General features: G+C 54.8%; 2 protein-coding genes across 25 annotated transcripts in view; one reads left to right on the top strand and one right to left on the bottom strand.

Annotated features, from left to right (window-relative positions):
* The window catches only part of TIAM2 (TIAM Rac1 associated GEF 2), a 247,572-nt gene extending 226,432 nt beyond the window's left edge, over positions 1–21,140 (top strand). For 10 of the 12 annotated variants that reach the window (XM_070073350.2, XM_070073355.2, XM_089332525.1 and 7 more), the window contains 12 exons: positions 5,762–5,941; positions 9,344–9,412; positions 9,940–10,065; positions 10,685–10,793; positions 13,237–13,416; positions 14,776–14,894; positions 16,317–16,425; positions 16,988–17,046; positions 17,584–17,689; positions 18,348–18,435; positions 18,821–18,975; positions 20,027–21,090. In XM_070073350.2, the coding sequence (XP_069929451.2) occupies positions 5,762–5,941; positions 9,344–9,412; positions 9,940–10,065; positions 10,685–10,793; positions 13,237–13,416; positions 14,776–14,894; positions 16,317–16,425; positions 16,988–17,046; positions 17,584–17,689; positions 18,348–18,435; positions 18,821–18,975; positions 20,027–20,613 (1,887 nt within the window). In that variant the 3' untranslated portion in view covers positions 20,614–21,090. Of the gene's footprint in view, positions 1–5,761; positions 5,942–9,343; positions 9,413–9,939; positions 10,066–10,684; positions 10,794–13,236; positions 13,417–14,775; positions 14,895–16,316; positions 16,426–16,987; positions 17,047–17,583; positions 17,690–18,347; positions 18,436–18,820; positions 18,976–20,026 lie in introns of all 12 variants that reach the window. The other 2 variants (XM_070073356.2, XM_089332532.1) reach the window with 1 other exon arrangement.
* TFB1M (transcription factor B1, mitochondrial) overlaps positions 21,082–22,448 on the bottom strand; it is a 59,667-nt gene continuing 58,300 nt past the window's right edge. For all 13 annotated transcript variants that reach the window (XR_016233616.1, XM_089332541.1, XM_089332536.1 and 10 more), the window contains one exon: positions 21,082–21,446. Coding sequence is in view for 12 of the 13 variants with exons in the window: in XM_089332541.1 (XP_089188667.1) it covers positions 21,146–21,446 (301 nt within the window). In the remaining variant the exon portion in view is untranslated. The remainder of the gene's footprint in view (positions 21,447–22,448) is intronic.

Raw genomic sequence — 22,448 nt, 5'->3', positions numbered from 1 at the left:
CTGTGTCATTCTTGCTCATCACGTTGTCCTCACGGAAGCAGAATGTCCTATCAGGTGTTTTCTGCTGCAGATATTCATTCTTTTTTAAGCAGTAGGAAAGAATTCTATTAAAAAAACTCTATAAAAAGTGAGAAAATCCAGATAAGCCAAAAGATTGAAATTAAAATAACTTGAAATGCAGCGTTAACCATTGCATTTATTATATATATGTCGATTTTATAAAAAAATCTAGGCATACATATTTATATATAGTAAATATACATAGGAAGTTAGTTTTAAAAATGCAGCCCTACCTTCTTCCCTAGCAATGAGTCACATCTCTCTCTCTCTCTCTCTTTAAAGATTTATTTATGTATTTGAGAGGTAGAGTTACAGAGAGAAGGAGAGACAGAGAGATCTTCCATCTGCTGGTTCACTCCCCAGATGGCTGCAACAGCCAGAGCTGGATCTATTAGGACCCAGGAGCTTCCTCCAGGTCTCCCACACAGGTGCAGGGGCCCACGCACTTGGGCCATCTTCTACTGCTTTCCTAGGCCGGAGCAGAGAGCTGGATCGGAAGAGCAGCAGCTGGGACTTGAACCAGTGTCCAAATGGGATGCACGGCGATGCAGTCGGATGCTTAGCCTACTGTGCCACAGCACTGGCCCCACTCATGTCTCTTCTATTTATTTATTTTTGGTGCACAGATATCAGAATCTTCCATCATTGGTAACTGCTGCATATGTGTGCATCTTGCTTGCATTTTCGTTCTGTAATTTCTTGAGGTTAATGTTTACCACCACATTCTTATTTTGCCTTCAGGAACATTCGAGAACAGAGCTACCTAGGATAGGAAGCAAAGAATTTGGGACTTTTTGAGCAATGTTTCTTCATCTTTTTGGCATCGTGTGGAATGGTCTGTTTCCCACAGAGGACTGTCAGTGGCCATGCTGGGCGTGGTCTTTAACTCCCACCACCCTGCTGAGGTGGCTAAATCCTCCTTCCTCCCCATCTGCTGAGAATGGCTGTGGTCAGTGGGCCTGGGAGCCCTCCCAGCTGCCCCCGGGCGTCTCACACGATGTTGCCTTGTAGTTCTGATCTGGCTGGGATGAGGTGGGGCCAGGTAGCACAGGCTCGACAGGCGGGACCGGGGCCCAGCCTCGTTCCCACTGGGAAGCACGGATGTGGGGGATCCGCCTCCATTCAAGATCTTGGTCCATGTCTGCCCATCAGCCTTGTCATGGACCTCTGCTGGTCCTTCCAGGGCTCCCATGCCAGTAACGTTGGGGATAGCATTAGATCTTTCTGTGAGTGACACGGTCACTTTCATGAAATTCAGGGTAAATTGAGAAAAAGTTCTTTGAACGAGTTTTAGATGGTCTTTTTATCTGACTTCATGAACTTGCTGGAATTTGGCAGGTGGCGCCATAGCTCTTGAGCCATCAGCTGCTGCTTCCCGGGTGTGGACCAGCAGAAAGCTGGAATCAGGAGCATAGCTGGAACTGAACCAAGGTCCTGCACTACAAGGTGCGGGTGTTGCAAGCAGGGTCGTGGCCACTAGCGCCAACACCCGCCCCTGTGGCTTATCTCTAAGTGCTTCTGTACCAACTGTTACCCGGCGAGGCAGCACTTTTTAACCTGTTCTCTTAGGCTAAATATGTGTTTTGAGCCCAGGTGGCACCAACAGGTGCCTTTGAGAAAAGAGTGTGCAGTTTCGGGGGCCCCGAACCAAGCCAGGAAAGACGGGAGCACCCCCAGCTTTTGTTGCTGTCAAGCGCTCCTGGCCAGCACCCGTGTTTCCTGCAATGGCTACGAAGTCTCGAGCCAGTTCTGATATTGTGAGGTACTGAGCTCTTTGTTCCGGAACTCACAGGGAAATTGCAAAGCAGAGATGTCTCCAAGTAAGAGGGAAAAATAGTGAGGTTGTGATCCGGGGAACAGATTTTCAGAGCCCGCGTCAGCAGGAGCTGTGTGCTGTTGTGATGGGACGCATGGGGGCGGTATCAGATAGCAGGGTCATCCGAGCGAGGCAGAGCCTGGTCTTGGGACGAGATTCTGCTCTGGATTGCTCCCGAGAGAGTCTGCTGGGAGCACGCGAGCTTCCCAAGCCCTTGCAGTTTTTTTGCCACCAGGCAATGACTTTACCGACACGTTTCAGGCTCTGTAGAGTGGTCCTCATCCTGACACTGAAACCAAGACAAAACCAACTGCGCATGGACGTCTGCCTGGCCCACTGCTGCTGCCTGATGAGCTGCCCATCGTCTGGGAAGGGGATGACGTCATTTCCAAGCAGGGACCAACCTTGGTGTAACCTTCAAAACATGGAAAAAATAATAATTTGGGGGTCACTATCACTGCTTTTCTGGTCTTAGGGGAAAATAATTTCATTGAATCTTTCTGTGAACATAAAAGAAAATACTTGGTTTGTGGTCTCTTGTAGAAGGTGAGCCCGAGTTCTTAGCACTGAGTGCAACAAAAACACCAGCCGGAGGTGGTTTTCGGTTCTGCATGCGGGCACCATCCAGCTGCCGACTCCTCACTCAGATCCAGCCCTAATGTGCGGACCTTTCTGTATTTTGCTTGTAAAGCAGCATTCCTAGGGGGTGCGGGGACTTGCTAGTTGCCTGTGTGCGTGGGGAATCAGGGCTGCGTCCCTAAAACACCTGGAGCCAGGAGAGCCCTGACCACGTACGTGGTGGGCAAGGGCAGCCGGGAGGAGAAGCGTGCTTTGCCGGTGCTCTGTTGGATACTGGGAGTGGCTGGTGCTGCGTGGACAGCCAGAGGACACAGGCCTCACATTGTGGCGGCCCTGCCGGAAGCCTCCTTGCTCGTCTGCTGGCGGCGATGTGCAGCATACCCTGGGAGAACAGGCTTGAGGGGCTGTTTGGGCGGGGAGCAGGTGCCCAACAAAGGCAGGTTCCCTTTTCTTCTTGACCCACATGGCCTGTGAGGGTTCCTTGATGGGACAAGGCGCTGCTGCTGCCTTTTTCATGAGTAAGGACATCAAGCACGGAGAAATGAGGCTTGCCCGGGAGCATGTGAAGGGACACAGCATCCGGGCTACTCAGTCTTGCCAGTCCTGTGTTTGTGTGACATCCCAACCCAGATGGCCACCGTGGCTAGCGAGTACTTCCCGGAGCCGCAGGATGCTGCCTGTAACTGTTCTGTGTTCATGGCCATTGCTAAGATGTGGGGGAGCATAGGACCATCCAGGGGCCTCTTTCACATACAATCTTTTTTTAAATTAATTAATTTATTTGAAAGGTAGAGTTGAAGAGGGGCAGGGAGAGAGAGAAAGAGAGAGAGAGGGGTCTTCCATCTGCTTGTTCACTCCCCAGTTGGCTGCAATTGCTGAAGCTGGGCCAATCCAAAGCCAGGAGCCAGGAGCTTCCTCTAGGTCTCCCACGCAGGTGCAGGGGCCCAAGGAGCTAGGCTGTCTTCCACTGCTTTCCCAGGCCATACCAGAGAGCTGGATCAGAAGAGGAGCAGCCAGGACTCGAACCGGCGCCCATATGGGATGCTGGCACTGCAGGCGGCCCCCAGATACACTCTTAAACACTACTTTGATCATTACTCTTCTCCTGTTAGGGGCTCCGTCTCCTTTTGATCCCAGGTAATCCTTGCACGCCGCTGCTAGACAACATCTAAACTGTCAGGTGCGTGAAAGGTGTCTCTGTGGCACTAGAACACTTGCTTGTGGTACCTTTGAAAGTAGACCTGCTATTGAAAAATCCTAGCTATCTTTCACTTTTTGGAAGTTCATCTTACCAGAAGCACTTTTAAAATGAATTCTGATTTTCTAAAATGGCAAGATACTTTATTTTTAAAATCTCGTTATTTTAACACTGCATTGTTAGGTGTGATTTCTGACATCCCAGCAAGGCAAAGCTGTAATCTCACCAGATGCCATTTAACTTATGGTGCATTTTGTCAGATCTTATTTTCTACAGTGTATGCAAGCTTAATATAGAGTCTGCAGCCCTGGAAACTGTTCGTGTTCAGGATTGCAAGATTATATCATCTGAGGTTGTGTGCAAATCCCAGGATAGAGATTTCAAATAAGAGAGTGTTAGAGTCTGAGTGTTCTGGTGATGGGCTTTTTAGCTCTGTCAGTAGATAGCCAACCCCAGAACCCCAGAGTCCTGCCGTCGATTCTGTTTCCTCCTGCCTCAGTTCATGCATCATGTATGAGGCCAATCCCTCCGTGCGGACCAGAGATGGAGATCTGGGTGGAGCCACGCCCGGGAATCCCGAGCAGCCTGTAGCCGTGTTGGCTGGTTGACCAGTAGTTCTTACGCAGGGTATAGGTTGTCACCCCTTGGGAAGCCTTTAGTGAATACCTGTGATGGGGCCCAGGGATTCCAGGTCTGTTGGTCAAGGCACGAGTGTTTCTAGAAGTTCTCCATGAAAGGCCAGTGTGTGGCCAGGACTGAGGGCCACTGACAGGGAGGAGGGGCAGAACTGAGTTTGCGGTGGCTTGGTTACCCTCATACCTGACGCTCATGTTCCGGAAGAGAACGGACGTCTGTGCGCTGCCAGGACACGGCTGAGCGGTGTCGGAGATTCCTCAATGACAAGTCATAAAATGTGGTTGTTACTGACATGATGTGAGACATGTTCACAGGTTGAATTCCGAGTGGCGCCTTAAGATCCACATCTGTTTTCTTAGTCTTTGAAATGTTACCCAGAAATGAACGTCTTCCTGTAGGTGTTAACAGAAATATGCTGTGTTCAAAGTATAAAAAATAAAATAAAACAGGTGCGCCATCTGTATATCCAGTGAGCACCACTAGGATGTCCACATGCTTAGAATGCTTGGAAGTAAATTATTTTCTATGTTGTCCGTGCACCTAGAGGGAGGCTTAATTCCATTACCGGGTTAGCCTAACTTTGGCACCAAGAGTCGTGTCCAAAGAGAAGAGCCCAGCAGTGGGGGAGTTCTCACTGAGACACGCAGTGGGGCCTCGCCGCCTCCTGCTTAGGCCTATACTGGAACATGCCCCCGGATGTCCCTGCTCCTGACTCCTGATCCCACTACCTTGCTGAGTCTTCTCTGGACTCACTCTCCGTGGGTCTGACCGCAGCTGCACCTGCGGAGACTCGGCTCGGCTCTCTCCTCCGTGGAGTCTCCCCACAGCTGGCGTGTCCCTCCTACCCACGCGCCAGGCCTGTGGCACCGTCTGCTTCCTCGCCTGTGCCTCCTGCCGGGCTCTGCACCCCTTTGAGGTAGGGACCTTGTCTTTCCTCTCAGTCCCTACACCATTTGTAGCAAATGCACGAGCTCAAGACTTTTCCACTTGTCACTTCGCGACTTGGCCCCCGATGGGCCAACTGGTTGGATTTGGGGGCAGAACTCTGGGCTTGTCTCGCCATGCCACAGCTTCCTAAAATTACTGCCGTGCTACCCCGTTTCTGATCTCCCCAAGCTGTTCCTGCAGGGGGCACAGAACGCTGGAGCAGGCCCTCATTGGAGGAGCTGGGTGTGTCTTGTGTGTGCTGTCCCCAAGGTCGTGACTTCTTAAGAAAGAAGGGAGCCCCGTGCCTGCTTCAGCGCTTGTCTTGGCACTGAGGGAGGGTCTCACAGCTCTGTGACCATGGGAGCAGCGTGTGTAACGCCGGACGCCAGTGCAGACACACGTCCTCCTCCCCGGGACCTGAAATGCCAGCCAGGGTGGTCCAAGGTGGACGCGACCCTTCGCCAAGCCTCCTCAAAGAGCGCAGGAGGCGGAGGTGCCTGCTGGGCCGACCCAGCCCTTGACCGTCCACCTCTTCTCTTTCTCAGAGTGCCGAGCAGATCGCCACTTTGTGCAGGGGCTTTGACGACGACCAGACGGACGGCATGGAGGGCACGAGGGAGAGTCAGGACCCGCCCCCGCGGCCGCTGGCCCGCCACCTCTCGGACGCCGACCGCCTTCGCAAAGTCATCCAGGAGCTCATGGACACGGAGAAGTCCTATGTGAAGGTGAGGGCGGACTGTCCTCCACTCACCCATGCCCAGGACACCTGCCACTCACGGGATACACTGCCTGGAAGGGAGGGGACGAGTGGCAAGGGTGCAAGAGCTGAGAAGAAGCTAAAAAAATTAGACTCTTGGCTCCTCTTGTTACCAAGGTAGCTCTCACTATGGTAACAGATGTTCTGGTTTGTCATGCGCAGTCTGTGCTGGCTTAGCGCAGGCGGAGAGCATTCTAGGTGAGGAGGTACTAGGGAGCAGGTGCTGGCGCCCCCAGGCCTTGCAGCAGGGGATCCCTGCGGAACATGGGGCCCACATGGCGTGTCTTTCAGCATGCAGGCACCATGGTAAAGGGGCAGTGACTGAGTAGCCTGAATGCCTGAAGAATTCAGTTATTTTATGTCCCAAGCCCCCAGTGAGTGGTTTGAGAAAAATTCCACGGAGAACACAGGAGCCCAGGAAGGCGGAGTTCCTATGCTTCGAGTGCTTGCTGAAGCTTTGGGGCGACGTCGACCTGCTGGGACAGCACGGCCCCGGGCTGGCGGCCGAGCACCCGGCTGTGCCCGGGCTGGTGGCTGAGCACCCGGCTGTGCCTCTGCCCCTGTCATGCTGTGTGGCCTTGGATGTTGCCTCTCTGATGCCCTGGTCCATGGGTTCTCTGCAGAGGTGCAGCCCTGCTGTGCTGAGCTCACAAGAGAGGCCTCAGCGCACCTGGCGGAGCTGGGCTCTCCTTGTGTGGCCGCTGCTCCCTGCACGTTCCAGGGGCATTAGCACAAGCAGCCCAGGTGAGCTCAGAGCCCCAGGTTTTGGTCTCTTAGGGGATGAAGACATTAGAGCAATTGCAGTCTCCTCTCGCCTGCCACTACGTCTCGTCCCACATCCAACAATGAAGGAGACACCGGGAACTGCAGGCTACACTTTACAGTAACCCCGTGGAGCCACAGTGACCTTTGTGAGTGGCGCTGTGGGCTCTGGGGTTTCTCTGACACCTGCAGAGGTCCTGGGGTTCTCAGGAGCCTAGTCAAGGGCAGAGGTGAGAGCGGCACCTAAGTCCCTCTTTGTGATTTTTTAAAGATTTATTTGGAAGACAGATTTATCTTCCATCCACCGGTACACTCCCCATATGGCCACAACAGCCAGAGCTGGGTTGATCCGAAGCCAGGAGCTTCATCTGGGTCCCCCACATGGGTACAGTGGCCCAGGCACTTGGGCCATCTTCCGCTGCCTTCCCAGGCTTGTTAGCAGGGAGCTGGATCGGAAGTGGAGCAACCGGGACTTGAACCGGTGCCCAGATGGGATGCCGGCCCTGCAGGTGCCAGCACCCCCTTTTTTGTGATTCTTTGTGCTTACCCAAGATTCTTTCGGCACGGGTAGAGACGGATGCCTGGGTGAGGCACCGACCCCACAGTGTCTGCCAGTGGCAGCTTGGCAGGGACCTGCTCTGCCTGCAGGGGGTCGTCCTGAGCAGCAGCGACCAGGGCCTGCCCACTGCCACTGTGCGAGCAGACAGCCAGCACCAGGTGCGGCCTCTGACTCACGGCCCCCTCACTGTTGTTGCCGACACTGAACATGGAGTTTGCTTATTCTTTACTCTGATCTCATGTGCATCCCTGGATACGATCCAGTAACTCCCCACCTCTCCCTGCCCTGGGCTGTGGTAAGGGAGGGGAGGCCAGGACAGGCCCGGCCTTGTTCTCAGCCTAAAGGTTCCGGGGTCATGTTGGCCTTTACAGAGCTGTCTGGGTCTTTGCAAAATTTTCTTTGCGGCCGGCGCCGCGGCTCACTAGGCTAATCCTCCACCTAGCGGCGCCGGCACACCGGGTTCTAGTCCCGGTCGGGGCGCCGGATTCTGTCCCGGTTGCCTCTCTTCCAGGCCAGCCCTCTGCTGTGGCCAGGGAGTGCAGTGGAGGATGGCCCAGGTGCTTGGGCCCTGCACCCCATGGGAGACCAGGAAAAGCACCTGGCTCCTGGCTCCTGCCATCGGATCAGCACGGTGCGCTGGCCGCAGTGCGCCGGCCGCGGCGGCCATTAGAGGGTGAACCAACGGCAAAAGGAAGACCTTTCTCTCTGTCTCTCTCTTTCACTGTCCACTCTGCCTGTCAAAAAAAATTTTTTTTCTTTGCATGTATTTATTTGAAAGGCAAAGAGAGATCTCCCATCCTCTGGTTCACCCCCCCCCCCCCACCAATGCCCCCACAAAGGCTGAGGCTGGAACTCACTGTGGGTCTCCCACATGGACGGCAGGGACTCAACTACTTGAGCCCTTACCTGCTGCCTTCCTGGTGCCTGTGAGCAGGGTGCTAGGCTGAGCCAGGAAGCAAACCCAGGCCTTCCACTCTGGGGAGTGGGTCTGCCAGACACCTGCCCCGTGGGCCTTCGATTTCCCGCTTGTTAAGGATCTCAGTGTAGGGGACTTGGCCATAGCACTTGAGTACCCACAGTTCTTCAGAATGGAACATGAAAGAAAACTCTTCTCTGCCACGACATTATATCCTAGTCTCGGCTTCAATTTATTAAACCAGAAACCTTCTTTACTAATGGGGTTTGTGCTGTCTAGCCCCACCGTCTGTCCCGCTGCAGCCCAGTTTGGGGGAGACCCATGGACGGTTGCCATCGGAAGCAGTGTGACTGCACATCCTCGGATGTTTCTTTTTTGTGTGTGATACGGGACTTTAAAACGCTGCTAATGTGGCAGCCTCAACGTTGGGGCGAGCACCCCGGTCTTGTGTGGTCCCTCTCAGCTCCAGGTCCGAGTTGTCGCTGTGCTCCTGGGAATGTGGAGGAAGCCAGAACCTCTGGCCACACCTGGTCGGCCTGGGCTTCCCCTCAGGAAAGTGAGTGCTCCTACAGTGGTGCTCTCGAGAGCCTGTTCCTTGGCGGTGAGCTGCGTAACAGGTGCCCGAGCTGTAGGGAAAACATAGAAGGCGGCAGCCTGGCCAGTGCTGTGGCTCACTTGGCTATTCCTCCACCTGTGGCGCCGGCACCCCGGGTTCTAGCCCTGGTTGGGGCGCCAGGTACTAGTCTTGGCTGCTCCTCTTCCAGTCCAGCTCTCTGCTGTGGCCCGGGAGTGCAGTGGAGGATGGCCCAAGTGCTCGGGCCCTGCACCCGCATGGGAGACCAGGAGGAAGCACCCGGCTCCTGGCTTCGGATCAGCGCAGCGCGCTGGCTGCAGCAGCCATTTGGGGGGTGAACCAACGGAAGGAAGACCTTTCTCTCTGTCTCTCTCACTGTCTATAACTCTACCTGCGACAGTCCTCTAAGTGCGGTGAGCAGGAATGGCCACTTTAGGGTCAAGAATTCCAGTGACTTCATCCTTCTGAACAGGAGTGCTCGGAGTTCCCACGGGCGCTGCTGAACCCCGTGGGCATCTGGGAGCCGTGGGTGTCAGCAAGACTTTCTCTTGTCTTCCAGGATCTGAGCTGCCTCTTTGAGTTGTACTTGGAGCCGCTTCAGAGTGAGACTTTTCTTACCCAAGACGAGGTGAGGACCGGCTTCCCTCTGTCCGCTGGCCCCGGGGTTGGTGTCCAGCAGCCCTCTGACAGAGCTCCAGGGACGTCACCTCCAGCGACCCCCGAAGAACAGCCAAGGCCTAAGGGCCTCCAGTCTCATGCCTGGCCTCTCCCAGAGCAGGGACGAGGCCTCCGGCATGGGGAGCGCAGTGGTTGCTAAGGCACCGGGGCGGCCATGTTCTTCCCGCAGTGGCTAAGGTTCAGCCTAAAAGTGCCTTTCAGTGTGAAATTTTAATGTTCGCTCACAACGCCTGGTTCTTTTCTGCTGGCTTCCAGTTCCCCACTGCATTTCCCATCCATTTGAAACTTACTTTAGAACTGAGGGCTGTAGGGGCTGGAGCTGTGTACGTCCCCAGGCGGACACTATATGCCCCAGGGGCTGCGCTGGGCCTTCTGCCTGCCTCTGGGTGAGCGCCGTGGGCTTCGCCGCGGGCCGGAGCGTCGGCGTGGCGTCACCCTCACGGCTGACGGCCTCTCCCAATTCCGGTCTTTGTGTAGATGGAGTCCCTGTTCGGAAGTCTGCCGGAAATGCTGGAGTTTCAGAAAGTCTTTCTGGAAACTCTGGAAGACGGAATTGCAGCCTCGTCTGACTTTGACGTCCTGGAGACCCCTTCGCAGTTCAGGGCAAGTATTTTAGACTCGGGCTTGCCGCAGAGCTCACTGGGAATGGCACGGCATCCTCCCTCCACGGTCAAGGTGCATTTCACGCTTTCACGGCCAGTGGCAGAGGCGGCTGCGTTCCCCCCACTACACGCACGTGGCGGCGAGGAGCCTGGCAGCTCTGCTTTCGTGGGGCCGGCCTGGTTGTGGGCCACACACCAGCTCAGCACGCCACTTTGCTGGAGGAGCGCCAGGCCCGGGGCTGCAGCTGCCCCTGCTGCTCCGTGGTCCCACAGGACCGGGGGCAGATGGCGTGGGTCTCCGGTTGCTCTGAGCAAGCATTGGTGTGAATGCTGGTGACTGTGGGAGGCCCGAGGCAGTGGGAGAGGGGGCAGCAAGTGAGGAGACTGCATCTCCCGTCCCAAGCAGCAGAGTCGCCCTTACTGCTGCTCCGCAGAGCTGGGGCAGCCTGCCTGCTCAGTGCTGACTTTCTCGTCCGTCGGCGGCAAAGTGTGGTGATGGGCTGTTTGCCGCCGACTGTGAATGGAGCGTCCGGACTTACTCGCCTGGTGGCTTTTTGGCGCGCTGTGGTGTCTGCAAAGCCAGGCTGTGTCTGATTTCACTTTGCTCCCTCCCTTTCTAGAAGTTACTGTTCTCCCTCGGCGGCTCCTTCCTCTATTATGCGGACCACTTCAAACTCTACAGCGGATTCTGTGCTAACCATATTAAAGTGCAGAAGGTTCTAGAGCGAGGTGAGTCGCTCGTTACCTTTTAGAGCCGTTTTCATTAGCGGTTGAAAAAAGGCTAACTCTGCATTTAGCAAGTAAGTTGAGTGCCATTTTAATGGATTGTGCTGCATTCTTGACCTTGACAGTGACGGAAGTTACAGGGCAGGTTTTCTGCGTATTCGATTTATTGGCAGCAGTGAGCAGGTGTGCCTGACAGCGGAGTCGCCGCTTGGCCCTGTGTTTCTTTGCTGCTGAATGACATCTGGATTCTTTTCCCGCCACACTCCTTTCTGTAAACCCTGTAGCTGCCGTAAGCCGTGGATGGGGACAGGAAGCAATGCGCACCCTGTGTGTTTCTCCCGCTAACCTCTGAAGCCCAACCAGCCACACCGCTTCCATAGAACTGCCAGAGAACTAATTTCCATAGACTCTGCTAACGAAAGCGCCCTTTGTGGAACTGGGAAGGGCTCCCGTTTCCTGAAGGTTCTTCTTTCATGTTGTCTTCCTTCTGCACCATCATGGAGCCGTGTTATGGGCAGTGTCCACTGGGGCACCTTTGCCATTTAGTTTAAATCTGGGACTTCTTAGTATCCTGGAAGAAAAACCCTAGGTTTAAAGACTGGTGTCTTGGGGTGCTTCAGGTTCACAAGGCCCAACCCCGTGCATTGTCCCGAGTTGCTTCCAGCAGAGACCTGACCCCCTGCGTTTCCTCCCCGGACGCCCTCTCATTGCCAATCCATGCCGGTGGCTTGCTTCACTCCCCCAGCCATCAAGGTGAAGCCACCTCGCCTTCTGCACGGGCTGCCAGTCGCATCCCAGGTGCTGCCCATTCTGTCCTGGTCACCGGTCCCTCTTGCACACTGGCTGCACGACAGAGTCCTCATGGCTGGTTAACCAGCGCTCTTGGTGGAGTCCAAGGTGGCGGCTGGTGTAGCCACTGGCGCGCACACTAAGTGCACCTGGATTCCCGTGCATAGCCTTCACGGCACGTGCACACTCAACACAGCTGCTTCTCAGGGCCAAAGGGGGTCCCAGTGGCTGGTCCTGGTGGGAAGGCCTACGGCTCTGACCGGAGAAGCTTCAGTCTGCCTGGAGCTCTGGAGTGCGGCTGCAAGCTTACTGATTTAAGGGGACTTTCCCCACGGCTCCTCTCTTCTTGTTGCAAAAGTTCTCTATTTGAAAGGTAGAGACAGACACACCGAGGTCTCCCACCTGCTGGTTCACTCCACAAACACCTGCCACAGCTGGTGCTGGGCCAGGTTGAAGCCAGGAGACCGGAACTGAATTGGAGTCTCACGTGAGTCTCGTGGGTGGCAGGGACCCGAGTCTCTGAGCCCGGGGTCTGTGTTGTTAGCAGAAAGCTGGAACCTGGAGTGGAATTGGGACGCGGACCCAGACACCCCAGTATGGCACGTGGGTGTCCCGACTGGCCTCTGGTCACAATGCTGAAGCCTGCCCCTCAACTTACTTTATTATTTTTATTTTTATTTTTATTTTGACAGGCAGAGTGGACAGTGAGAGAGAGAGAGACAGAGAGAAAGGTCTTCCTTTGCCGTTGGTTCACCCTCCAATGGCTGCTGCGACTGGCGCGCTGCAGCCAGCGCACCGTGCTGATCCGAAGGCAGGAGCCAGGTGCTTCTCCTGGTCTCCCATGGGGTGCAGGGCCCAAGCACTTGGGTCATCCTCCACTGCACTCCCTGGCCACAGCAGAGAGCTGGCCAGGAAGAGGGGCAACCAGGACAGAATCCAGTGCCCCGACCGGGACTAGAACACAGTGTGCTGGCGCCGCAAGGTGGAGGATTAGCCTAGTGAGCTGCGGTGCCGGCCTCAACTTACTTTACAGGAATGCAGGGGCCGGCGCTGTGGCTCAGCAGGTTAAAGCCACAGCCTGCAGCGGTGCCATCTCTTATGGTCGCTGCTTGGAGTCTCGGCTGTTCCACTTCTGACCCAGCTCCCTGCTGACGTACCTGGGAAAGCTGTGGAAGATGGCCTGAATCTTTAGCTCTGCACCCATGTGGGAGACCTGGAAGCAGCTCCTGGATCCTGGCTTCGACCTGGCCCAGCCCTGGTTATTGCAGCCATTTGGGGAGTGAAGCAGCGAATGGAAGACCTCTCTGTCTCTCCTCTAACTCTACATCTTAAAAAATTAAAGGAAAACAGACACTGCTTTTCAAATAGCTCATATTAGAACGAGCAGCAGGCCACGCGAAGTGCTGTTTGTTTTATAACCCTGCTTTTGTGGCTTTGTGAATCTGAAACTCACCTCTGGCCACCTGTGCCAGCACTGTTCCTGGGGTACACGGGAGCTCACAGCCCTCCATGCTACTGTGGCTTCCGGGACCCGTGCTGCGGGACCACGTTAGGAGTCTAGAACTGGACGGTCTCGAACTCCATCCCAGGATCCACTGAGCAGAGTTCAACTCCCCCCACAGTGCTCCTCTAAGCACCCTCTGTCCACTGCTTGCAGCTAAAACCGACAAGGCCTTCAAGGCTTTCCTGGACGCCCGGAACCCCACCAAGCAGCACGCGTCCACGCTGGAGTCCTACCTCATCAAGCCGGTGCAGAGAGTGCTCAAGTACCCGCTGCTGCTCAAGGAGCTCGTGTCCCTGACGGACCACGAGAGCGAGGAGCACTACCACCTGACAGGTGAGAGGGCTCCCCCAGTGTCGGTCTTGGATACAGCTGCCCTTGTGGGAGGACCGCTGTGGCCACCCTTAGAGTCAGCACGGGGAGAAGCGGTCTCGTCGTAGGAGCCCCAAGCCACTCCATCTTCCTGTTTTAAAGGAAGGCACCGGAAGCTCACCTGAGTTCTCAGGCCTACCTGGTGGTGCTTCGGGACTGGAAATTGGGCGGCTTCTCCTAGTCCTGGTGAGCCGAGATGTTGGGTGAGGCGCCACCTTGTGGACATCTCTGAGTATAGCCGGCTCTGAAAGCAAGCGCCAAGCCCTCCCTCCCCACCTGCACTGGGTTTTAAAGTTGATGTGCTGGTATTTGTAACCTGGGAAACACCCAGCCCCAGGTATGCTCCGACAAAGCCCAAGGCCCTGCGGTTTCATAGGAAACGAAGCAGACTTTAGAGAGAGCTGAGCGATCTGCTCTCCACGTGTTGAAACTGGGTCCAGTTACGCCGTGTGTGCTAGAACTCCTGGGGAGAGACACAGGCTTCATTAAGAAAGGTTGCATGGGGAGTGTGTAAATCAAACTGGCCCTTCCCCAAGACAACATTTTGATATCATAGGCAACACAAAAGATTTTTTTTTAATATGTAAGTTATGTTCTACAAGTAAATGATGCAAACCAGGATTAGAATTCTAGTACAAGTGGCGAATTCATTTTGCATTGTGATGATGGGTAAAAGGGTTCCTTTAAAAAACTTCCTTCCAAACCTCCCTCTTGGTTGAACTAAAGTCCTGAATTGGGAGAAATTTTTTTTTTTTTTAAATACTGAATTTGGCAGTGACCTGACATTTTGCTTTTGGACTTTGACAAAATCACTGGTCCATTGTCAGCTCTCTCAGAGATGTAGAGGGTCAGCAGGTGGAGTGCACACAACTGCCCGGGCAGTGAGTGGTTCTCAGAGGCCGAAGCCTCGAGCATCGTAAACTAAGGGTCCCGAGGCTCAAGGGGAGATGCCCAGGCTGCCCATTCCTGGGTGGGGTTCTGGCTTTGCTCCTTGTCTTCTCCGGAACGCTGGCCGCCCGATCTGCCCCTCCACGGTCTCCTCCGTGGAATGGGTCTAGTGTGGGATGAGATGCTGCACGCCAGGTAGACAGGGCCGAGTCAATGCGAGCTTCTGCCCTTCGTCCGCTTCACTTCAAAGAGAATTTTCCGGGGGAGGCGACCCGACTGCTCGCCGGCGCAGTCACCAATGACAGCGTGCTGTGGTGAGGGACGCCGCCGGCTGGCAGAAGGAGTCTCGGGTCCTGGCTTGAATCCTGAGCTCTTGGTGGCTGTCGGGTGGGATTTAAAACAAACTGGAAGCTGACGGCGGTTCCCGTTCTGCAGAAGCGCTGAAGGCAATGGAGAAAGTAGCCAGCCACATCAATGAGATGCAGAAGATCTACGAGGACTACGGCGCCGTGTTCGACCAGCTCGTGGCCGAGCAGAGCGGCCCGGAGAAGGAGGTGTGTGAGGCGCGGGGGGCCTGGGGCCTGGGGGTCCTCCCAGACCATGCCACCGGCTTAGAATGAGGAGAAAATGCCTCGAGTGCTCTTCTTGACGCCAGCAAACCTGAGTACAGTGAATCAGACCAATTTAGATGAAGCGATGTAAAAGTCTGAAAAATTTTTTTAAAAAATTTATAGATTAGGGAGAAAGCTTCTGTCTGCTGGTTCACTCCCAAATGCACATAATGGCTGGGACTGTCAGGAATGCAATGCTGGCCTGCCATGTCGACGGCAGGAGCCCAGTTACTCGAACCTCCCAGGGTCTGCGGTAGCAGGAAGCTGGGGTCAGGAGCTTGGAGCACCCGGGTTCAGTGCCCGGCCCTAAGTGGCAGCCGGTGTCTGACCCACGAGGCTAAATGCCTGCCTGTTCTCCTGCTGTGGCATCATGGGCTGATGACTCCCTGCTTACTTATAAGTCCAAGTGCAGTTGACAGTCTCTCTGTTTGATGGCTAAATGTGGAATTTAAAAGCATCAGATTCTACAAGAGGCCAGCATTGTGGCACAGTGGGTTAAGCCGCCACCTGCGATGCTGGCATCCCATATAGGCGCCAGTTCAAGTCCCGGCTGCTCCTCTTCTGAGCCAGGTCCCTGCTAATGCGCCTGGGAAAGCAGTGGAAGATGGCTCAAGTGTTGGGGCCCCTGCACCCATGTGGGAGACCCGGATGAATCTGGTTCCTTGCTTTAGCCTGCTAGCCTTGGCTGGTGTGGCTATTTGGGGAGTGAACCAGCAGATGGAAGGTCTATCTTTGCCACTCTGGCTTTCAAAGAAATAGATCTTTAAACAATGTGGCCAGAACAAGAAGCCACTTTTAAGCAACATTGTTTAAGTAGAAAATGCCAAGAACAGAAAAGAACCGAGTTTGATTTTTATTCTGATGGTCTCCCTGCGGGCACTGTCCTATGAGCACACCCATTAGAGCCTGTGGTGAGCATTCATTAAGGGTCCTTTGCATGAATGAGGACACTGGGTAGAGGGCACGTTAGGGAAGTGGAGCAGCTCCCTGCTGTGTGCCTTACCAACATGCGTGTGCCTCGCCTACATACATGTACAACAAAGCAACATGCCTTGTTTATGTTACCGATCACACGGAATGTGCTTTCATTTTGGCAATGACCACATAGGAGCTTACTGCAAAGAGTATGTAGGCAACGGAATTAAAAGGGAAGTTTATTTTGGTATAAAGTTTTGCAACCTATGTGTAATTGTTTTCATGACACGTATTTCCCACAAACGGGTCGGAGAGCCCTGGACTGCATGGCTCTCAGAATTTGTTGGCGTGAAAATAAACCTCCCTTTGACCTGCATTTTCCACGAGCTTCCTGGAGCACCTGTCTGTCCCGGGAAGCAGCCTGCTCTTGACTTCCTGCCTGCCTTGCAGGTAACAGAGCTCTCGATGGGGGAACTTCTGATGCACTCCACGGTGGCCTGGCTGAACCCGTTTCTGTCGCTCGGAAAAGCGAGAAAGGACCTTGAGCTCACGGTATTTGGTCAGTATCCATCCCAGAGAGGGTGAACGTGAAATAGCGTGGCCGTAATGAACTTCAGTAACCCCCGATTTCCAGAGGGAGTTGGAAGACTGGCGCAGAGCCCGCCCTGACTAGTTCAAGCCCCATGACTCCCCACGTTCATTATCTCCTTCTGCCATCTGCGGCTGGGCCGGGCCTGGTGTTGCAGGAACAGATCTCCCGAGGCTATTTTGAAATCAGCTAACTTAATGGTTTGCTGGATTTCAAAGTCTCCTGATTTGCACTGAGGGCTGGCAGAGCAAGCGTTGTCACCCAGGTGAACACCCGTCCTCAGCTTTTCAATAAAGCAAGAGGAGGAGAGTGCCAAGAACGACTTCAGAGAGTAGCTTTCAATCAGCAGGTGCTTCGGCAGGTCGCGGTCGGAACGGAGGGAGGGGCCGTTCTTTCACTCAGGCGGCGGCACTGTGGGGGCTTAGATTCGTACATGGGAAGAGCTTTGTTCTAATAAGACATTCAGCCCTGGGTTCACTTTGCCAGAGTTTGTATAAAATACAGACTTTTCTTTTTCTTTTCCTTTCTTTAGTTTTTAAGAGAGCTGTCATACTGGTCTACAAAGAAAACTGCAAACTGAAAAAGAAGTTGGTAAGAATTATTTCAAGCTTCCTTTCTGTGCCTCTGGGCTCCCGTGACGTGGAGCCGCCAATCCTGCCGGGACCCTGGGGGCCCTGAGCTAGTTCAGCCCTCGGTGTTTCTGGGCGTGTTGCTATAGCTGTAAACATGGCCATGCACGCAGTCCGCTTCTCTCTGCAATGGCCCATGTTTTGTTCGATGCACACAGAAGTCTGTGTTAACTGGGGTTTGTTCCAAGATGCCTTTAACCTTGACTAACCCTTGCCCCCCCCCCCCCAAAAAAAAAAAAAAACCCACCATGCAAACCTGTGGGCAGTCAATACCGCTGGCCATGCAGATGGGACGTGGGGATGGCAGGCCTGGCTGGCATTCTCGCTCAGAGACGGGGGACTCTGGCCGGCTCGCCCTGTCCCCACAGCCTCCACCCGTGAGGGCGCTGTGCCAGGAACCCAGTGCACAGACCCCAGGAGCCTCCTGGCGACTGTGCACACGTCCGCCCTGGGCGAGAGCACCCTCCAACGCTGCTCCTGGTGGGCGTTCCCCTTGCAGCCCTCCAACTCGCGGCCTGCACACAGCTCTGCTGACCTGGACCCGTTCAAGTTCCGCTGGTTGATCCCGATTTCTGCGCTCCAAGTCAGACTGGGGAACCCGGCAGGTAAGCGCCCGGTGCGGTCGATGCTGGGGAGTGAGGAGGAGGAGGAAAGGGCCGTGGGTGGGACCTCGCATACATGGGAAGGGAGGCCAGCAGAGGGCCTGCCTCTCCTTACCGGCTCTGGGAGAAACTGCAGCCCCCAGATGGCTCCCTTCGTGGTTTCCTTGTCTTTACTACCAGTAGTTTTCCACCATTTTCCTTTCTGGCTAACACCCTTGATGGCCTAAAAACTATTAAAGAAACAAAGCTCCAGAAATTAAAATTCTTGCAAATTTAGATATCCCAGGAAGTTCTTGAAGATTAGGTGCTACTGCAAGTGATACAGATTTTTTGATGCTGTAAAATGCCCAGCGATCCTTCCAGGACACTCACGTTTCGGGGACAGACTGGGCCGAGGGGTCAAGGCAGGCAGTGATGCTCCAGGCCCCTGTTTAATTTCTGCCCGATGTTTCCAGAACAGGACTGCACCGGGGCCAGCCTGTGGGAGTGGCCCAGGCGGCCGTCACTCTGCAGCTCCTTGTGAAAATCACGCGGCGGAGGGGCCGCAGACCATGGTGGGAGTCGGGGTGGGGGACGCGCAGCTTGGTAGACTTCGTGGGTGTTCTTAACCACAGCGTCTCTGCCAACGCCATAGACGCTTGTTTCCGTTCTCTTCATGCAGGGACAGAAAATAATTCCATCTGGGAGCTGATCCACACCAAGTCAGAAGTAGAGGGACGGCCGGAAACCATCTTTCAGTTGTGCTGCAGGTACTGCCGACGCCCAAACCACCGCAGGTCAGGGTGGGTGCCCTCCTGGATTTTGATAATGTCGGGGTCAGCCCCGCCCCCAAAGGCAGCTGAGACTCCAGTGCAGGACATACACAGGAGCTTCAAGTTCACGGAAAATGGAATTCAGAGCCGCTGGTGCAAAATTTGTTTTGAAATTCAGGCATTTTCATAATGAATTTCCTTTATGTGCATGGATTTCAAGATTTTTTTTTTTCTGAACCAAAATGTTTAATTCCATTTTCTATGAACTCTTTGAAGTCCCCTCGTGTGCCTCTGGGAGCGAGGCAAGGAGGCGCCCCCAGGCCCAGGCCCAGGCCGGGGCAGCAGGGGACGCCAGCGCTGACGCCGTGCGCTCTCCCCACAGCGACAGCGAGAGCAAAGCCAGCGTGGTGAAGGTGATCCGCTCCATCCTGAGGGAGAACTTCCGGCGCCACATGAAGTGCGAGCCGCCGCAGGAGAGGGCGAGCAAGGACCGACCGGTGCCGCTCAAGAACCGAGTTCCTGTCTCAGCCCGATTAGGTGAGGCCCTTGCTGGCACGGCGACTCTCCCAGGCAGCCGGGTGAACGCGCCGTGACCTTCCTGGGACAGCTGTGGCTCTCCCGGGGCGGGGTGGGGAGGGGGGTCTCGAGTCCCTTCAGGAGCTAAACGTGCTGCTTGTGTAGACAAGCAGATCGTGAGGTGAGGTATGACCCAACACGAGCACCCCCCCACGGCCCCGACTCCCGCCGTGCCTCCGCCGCCGCTCTGTGCCCGAGGCCAGGACCTGGCTCCCGTCCTTGGAGATCTCTCCAGCGCCCCGTTGCTGCCCAGGCAGAAGTCCGCAGGTCCTCACGCCGCATCACGCCGCTCTCGAAGCTTTCTCCTCCTCCCCCACATCTCAGCTTCACTTTCCAGAACGTTCTATCTGGTTATCACCTTTGTTCTTGCGTTTAGTCTTAGAGAACCTGTAGCTTCTCTTTTTCTTTTCTGGGTCAGTTTTTCCCTCTTCAGATTTACTATTTTCTATTGTTAAAGTAAGCTGTGGCCATCAACAATAGTACACTGTTTTGTGTGGAAACGTTCGCCTTCAGCCTCACACACACACACCCTCAAGTGCTGAACTACTTATCCATCCTACGGGATCCCTGCAGGTTGGATATTCCAGCAGACAGTGCTCGTAGGCGGGAAAGAGCAACCTTCTTTTAGGTGAGCAGTTAGGAAATACACAGGGTGAGAGGCGCAGCACAGGTCATCACCGAGAGAACTCTAGTGAGAGAAGGAACCGGGTATACACGCAGTTAACGCCTCTGGACCCACGGGCAGCACAAGAACCCTGCCCCCAGGACGGCTTGCTCTGGTAACCCAAGGGGCTGCATTCGCAGCTTACACTTCCAGAGAGGCCCGAGTAGGATCTAGCCGTGATGGCAGCGCCTGCACGTGTCGGCTTCACTGCCAGGGTCACGGTCACTCCAGTTGAAGGGAGAACACGAGGCAGGGCGAGCAGGACATGAAGTCAGATCCCGCAAGGCGCGGGCCCCAGCTCGTGGAGCCGGGTCTGCCTCCTAAGGGCCACGCGTTTTCTCCCTGCAGCTTCCTCCAGGTCCCTGCGAGTCCTCAAGAACTCCTCCAGCAGCGAGTGGCCCGGGGAGCCGGGCAAGGGCCACTCGCTCGACTCGGACGAGGGCAGCCTGAGCAGCAGCACCACTCAGAGCAGCGGCTGCCCCGCGGCCGACGGCAGGCAGGACTCCAAGGGCGGCTCGCCCGGGAAGGGCCTGGCCGATTTCTCGGACGGCCTGGTCAAAGAGAGCGACATCCTGAGTGACGAGGACGACGGCCCCCCGCCTCCGAGAGGGGGCAGCCCCACCAGGGACATCGAGATCGAGTTCCAGAGGCTGAGGATCTCGGAGGAGGCGGAGACACAGCCCGGGGGCGGCGAGCAGCAGCCCAAACTGGTCCGGGGCCACTTCTGCCCCATTAAGCGGAAGGCCAACAGCACCAAGAGGGACAGAGGCGCTCTGGCCAAGGCGCAAACGCGCCACCAGTCCCTGGACTGCCAATCGGAAAACTCCAGCCTCGACCTCAACTCTGTCCTGGAGCGGGAATTCAGCGTCCAGAGCTTAACGTCGGTGGTGAGCGAGGAGTGCTTCTACCAGACAGAGAGCCACGGGAAATCCTAGCAGCGCTGCGGCCGGAGCCGGGGCGGGCTGCTCGCTTAGACTGGTCACGACTGGGTTTCGTGCAGCACGCGTTTCCCGTGAGACAGCTGTAAAGACTTAAGTTATTTTAATTTATTGTGGTTCGGGAAACCAGATGAGACTGATCGGAATCTGTAAATTGCTTACTTTTACATCTCTTTTGAGCAGGCATCAAAATGACTTAGAATCCTTAAAATTAGATTGCATTCTTAATAATTCTAATTTATGTGGGGGGGAAGTAAGACTGGAGAGGTTGGATTAAAAGCTTTTAAAAGGGACATTTTTTTCGACTCCTCTGGGCATTTTCTCCGGGCTGCCAGTGTCCGCTTTATTTAAAGAATACCTAAGTTATTCTGATGTGGTGTAGGGGTGCAGTGTGCAAATACTTCATGTTTATACCGAACACGTCCTATCTATGCAGTGTATATATATATGTATTAAAGCCTGTACTGTATCTTATTTGATATTTATTTTCTCTACCAAGCTGTACAGTAAAAGAATACACGCCATCTGCTCACTGGTCTCTTGACTGTCCTGGGGAGACGTGGAGGACATCCTGGGGACGGCAGTGGCTAAGGTCCCCGCTCTCCCCACGGTCCTCCTCGTGGCGACACTTGTGTTTACTTTGCCTGAGCTCTTCTCGGAAATCGTAAGCAAAGAGCTGCGGGTCGCCGTCACACATGCGTCTGTAGATGTCACAGAGGCTCCTGAAGTGTGCGATGGACAGCTGGCGGGGCCGGAGGGTGGGCTCGACGTCGGCCAGGTGGAGCAGCCTCTCCGTGCTTTCCAAGCGCTGGGCTTCGGGGAATAGCATTCTGTGGGAAAGAGAAAAATATCAGAGCCTCACCCACACTCTCCCGAGCCTGAGGCTGCCTGGATGAGTGACACCTGGAGGGGCTGCAGAGGGGGCCAGGGGCACAGGGACTGACGTGGAAGAACCTGGGCTATGACACAGGCAAGGGAGGCAGGCCACCAGGGTGGGCAGATGCAACCTCACCTGCAGGGTGTTTCCACGGTGGGAAAGCATCTCCTGCAACTAGGTGGATACGCGGTGAAGGAGCAGTCTTGTAGCAAGGTCAGTTGAAATTGGCCCCGTACTGTGATATGAAAGTTCTCTGATTCCTGGAGTGACAAATCTCAAGTTCTGATTTTCTATCATTTGGATTTATTCTTTATCCCAAAAATGAGTTCTTTGCAAAGCTTGAAAGGAACAGATTTTTGATGCATCTTTTAAACTGACTCCAAGTGTGTATTTTAAACTGCATCTAACCCAATGAACTGTATCAAGACCAACTGCATGAAATCATTGCAAGGTTAAGCCCAGATTCGCTTTTCTTCTCCCAACCCTCGGAAACCGCAGGGTTCACCTCCTGGGGCTCGGCCGGTGTCATGGCCCAGGGAGGGAGTGTTTTCCTTACAGGCTGAGGATGCTCTCAGCAACAGCTGATGCGCCCCACGTTTTCAGGGGAGGTGGCCCGGGTCTTTCTGTTCATGGCGAGGAGGGGGAGGTCCCATGATGGCTAACAGCTAGGGCTGAGTCATAGTGCAGAATGACTGACATGTACTGGCCAGCCAGAGTGGGTCACAGTATTGTGCCCCTGTCCACTGTGTGCCTGAAATTCCTGGGCTGTCACTGCGCTGGGAGGTTGTCTTGGAAACACAGGGGCAGCTCTAGGCTCAGACCAATTCCAGGATTTCCAAAAGCAGGACGTCCCTTTTGTGAGTCACGGGTCGGAACTATCCATGCAGTTTTATGAGTCACACTTAGTCACCAAAAGGCAAGCTGAGGTCCTCCAGGACAGGCTCTGTGGATAGCC

This window comes from Oryctolagus cuniculus, chromosome 5 (assembly GCF_051225735.1).
Source record: "Oryctolagus cuniculus isolate XC-2025 breed Fujian yellow rabbit chromosome 5, ASM5122573v1, whole genome shotgun sequence".
In the NCBI taxonomy this organism is placed as follows: Eukaryota; Metazoa; Chordata; class Mammalia; order Lagomorpha; family Leporidae; genus Oryctolagus; species Oryctolagus cuniculus.
Note: the sequence above shows the minus strand (reverse complement) of the source record. Positions and strands in the feature narration are given on the sequence as shown.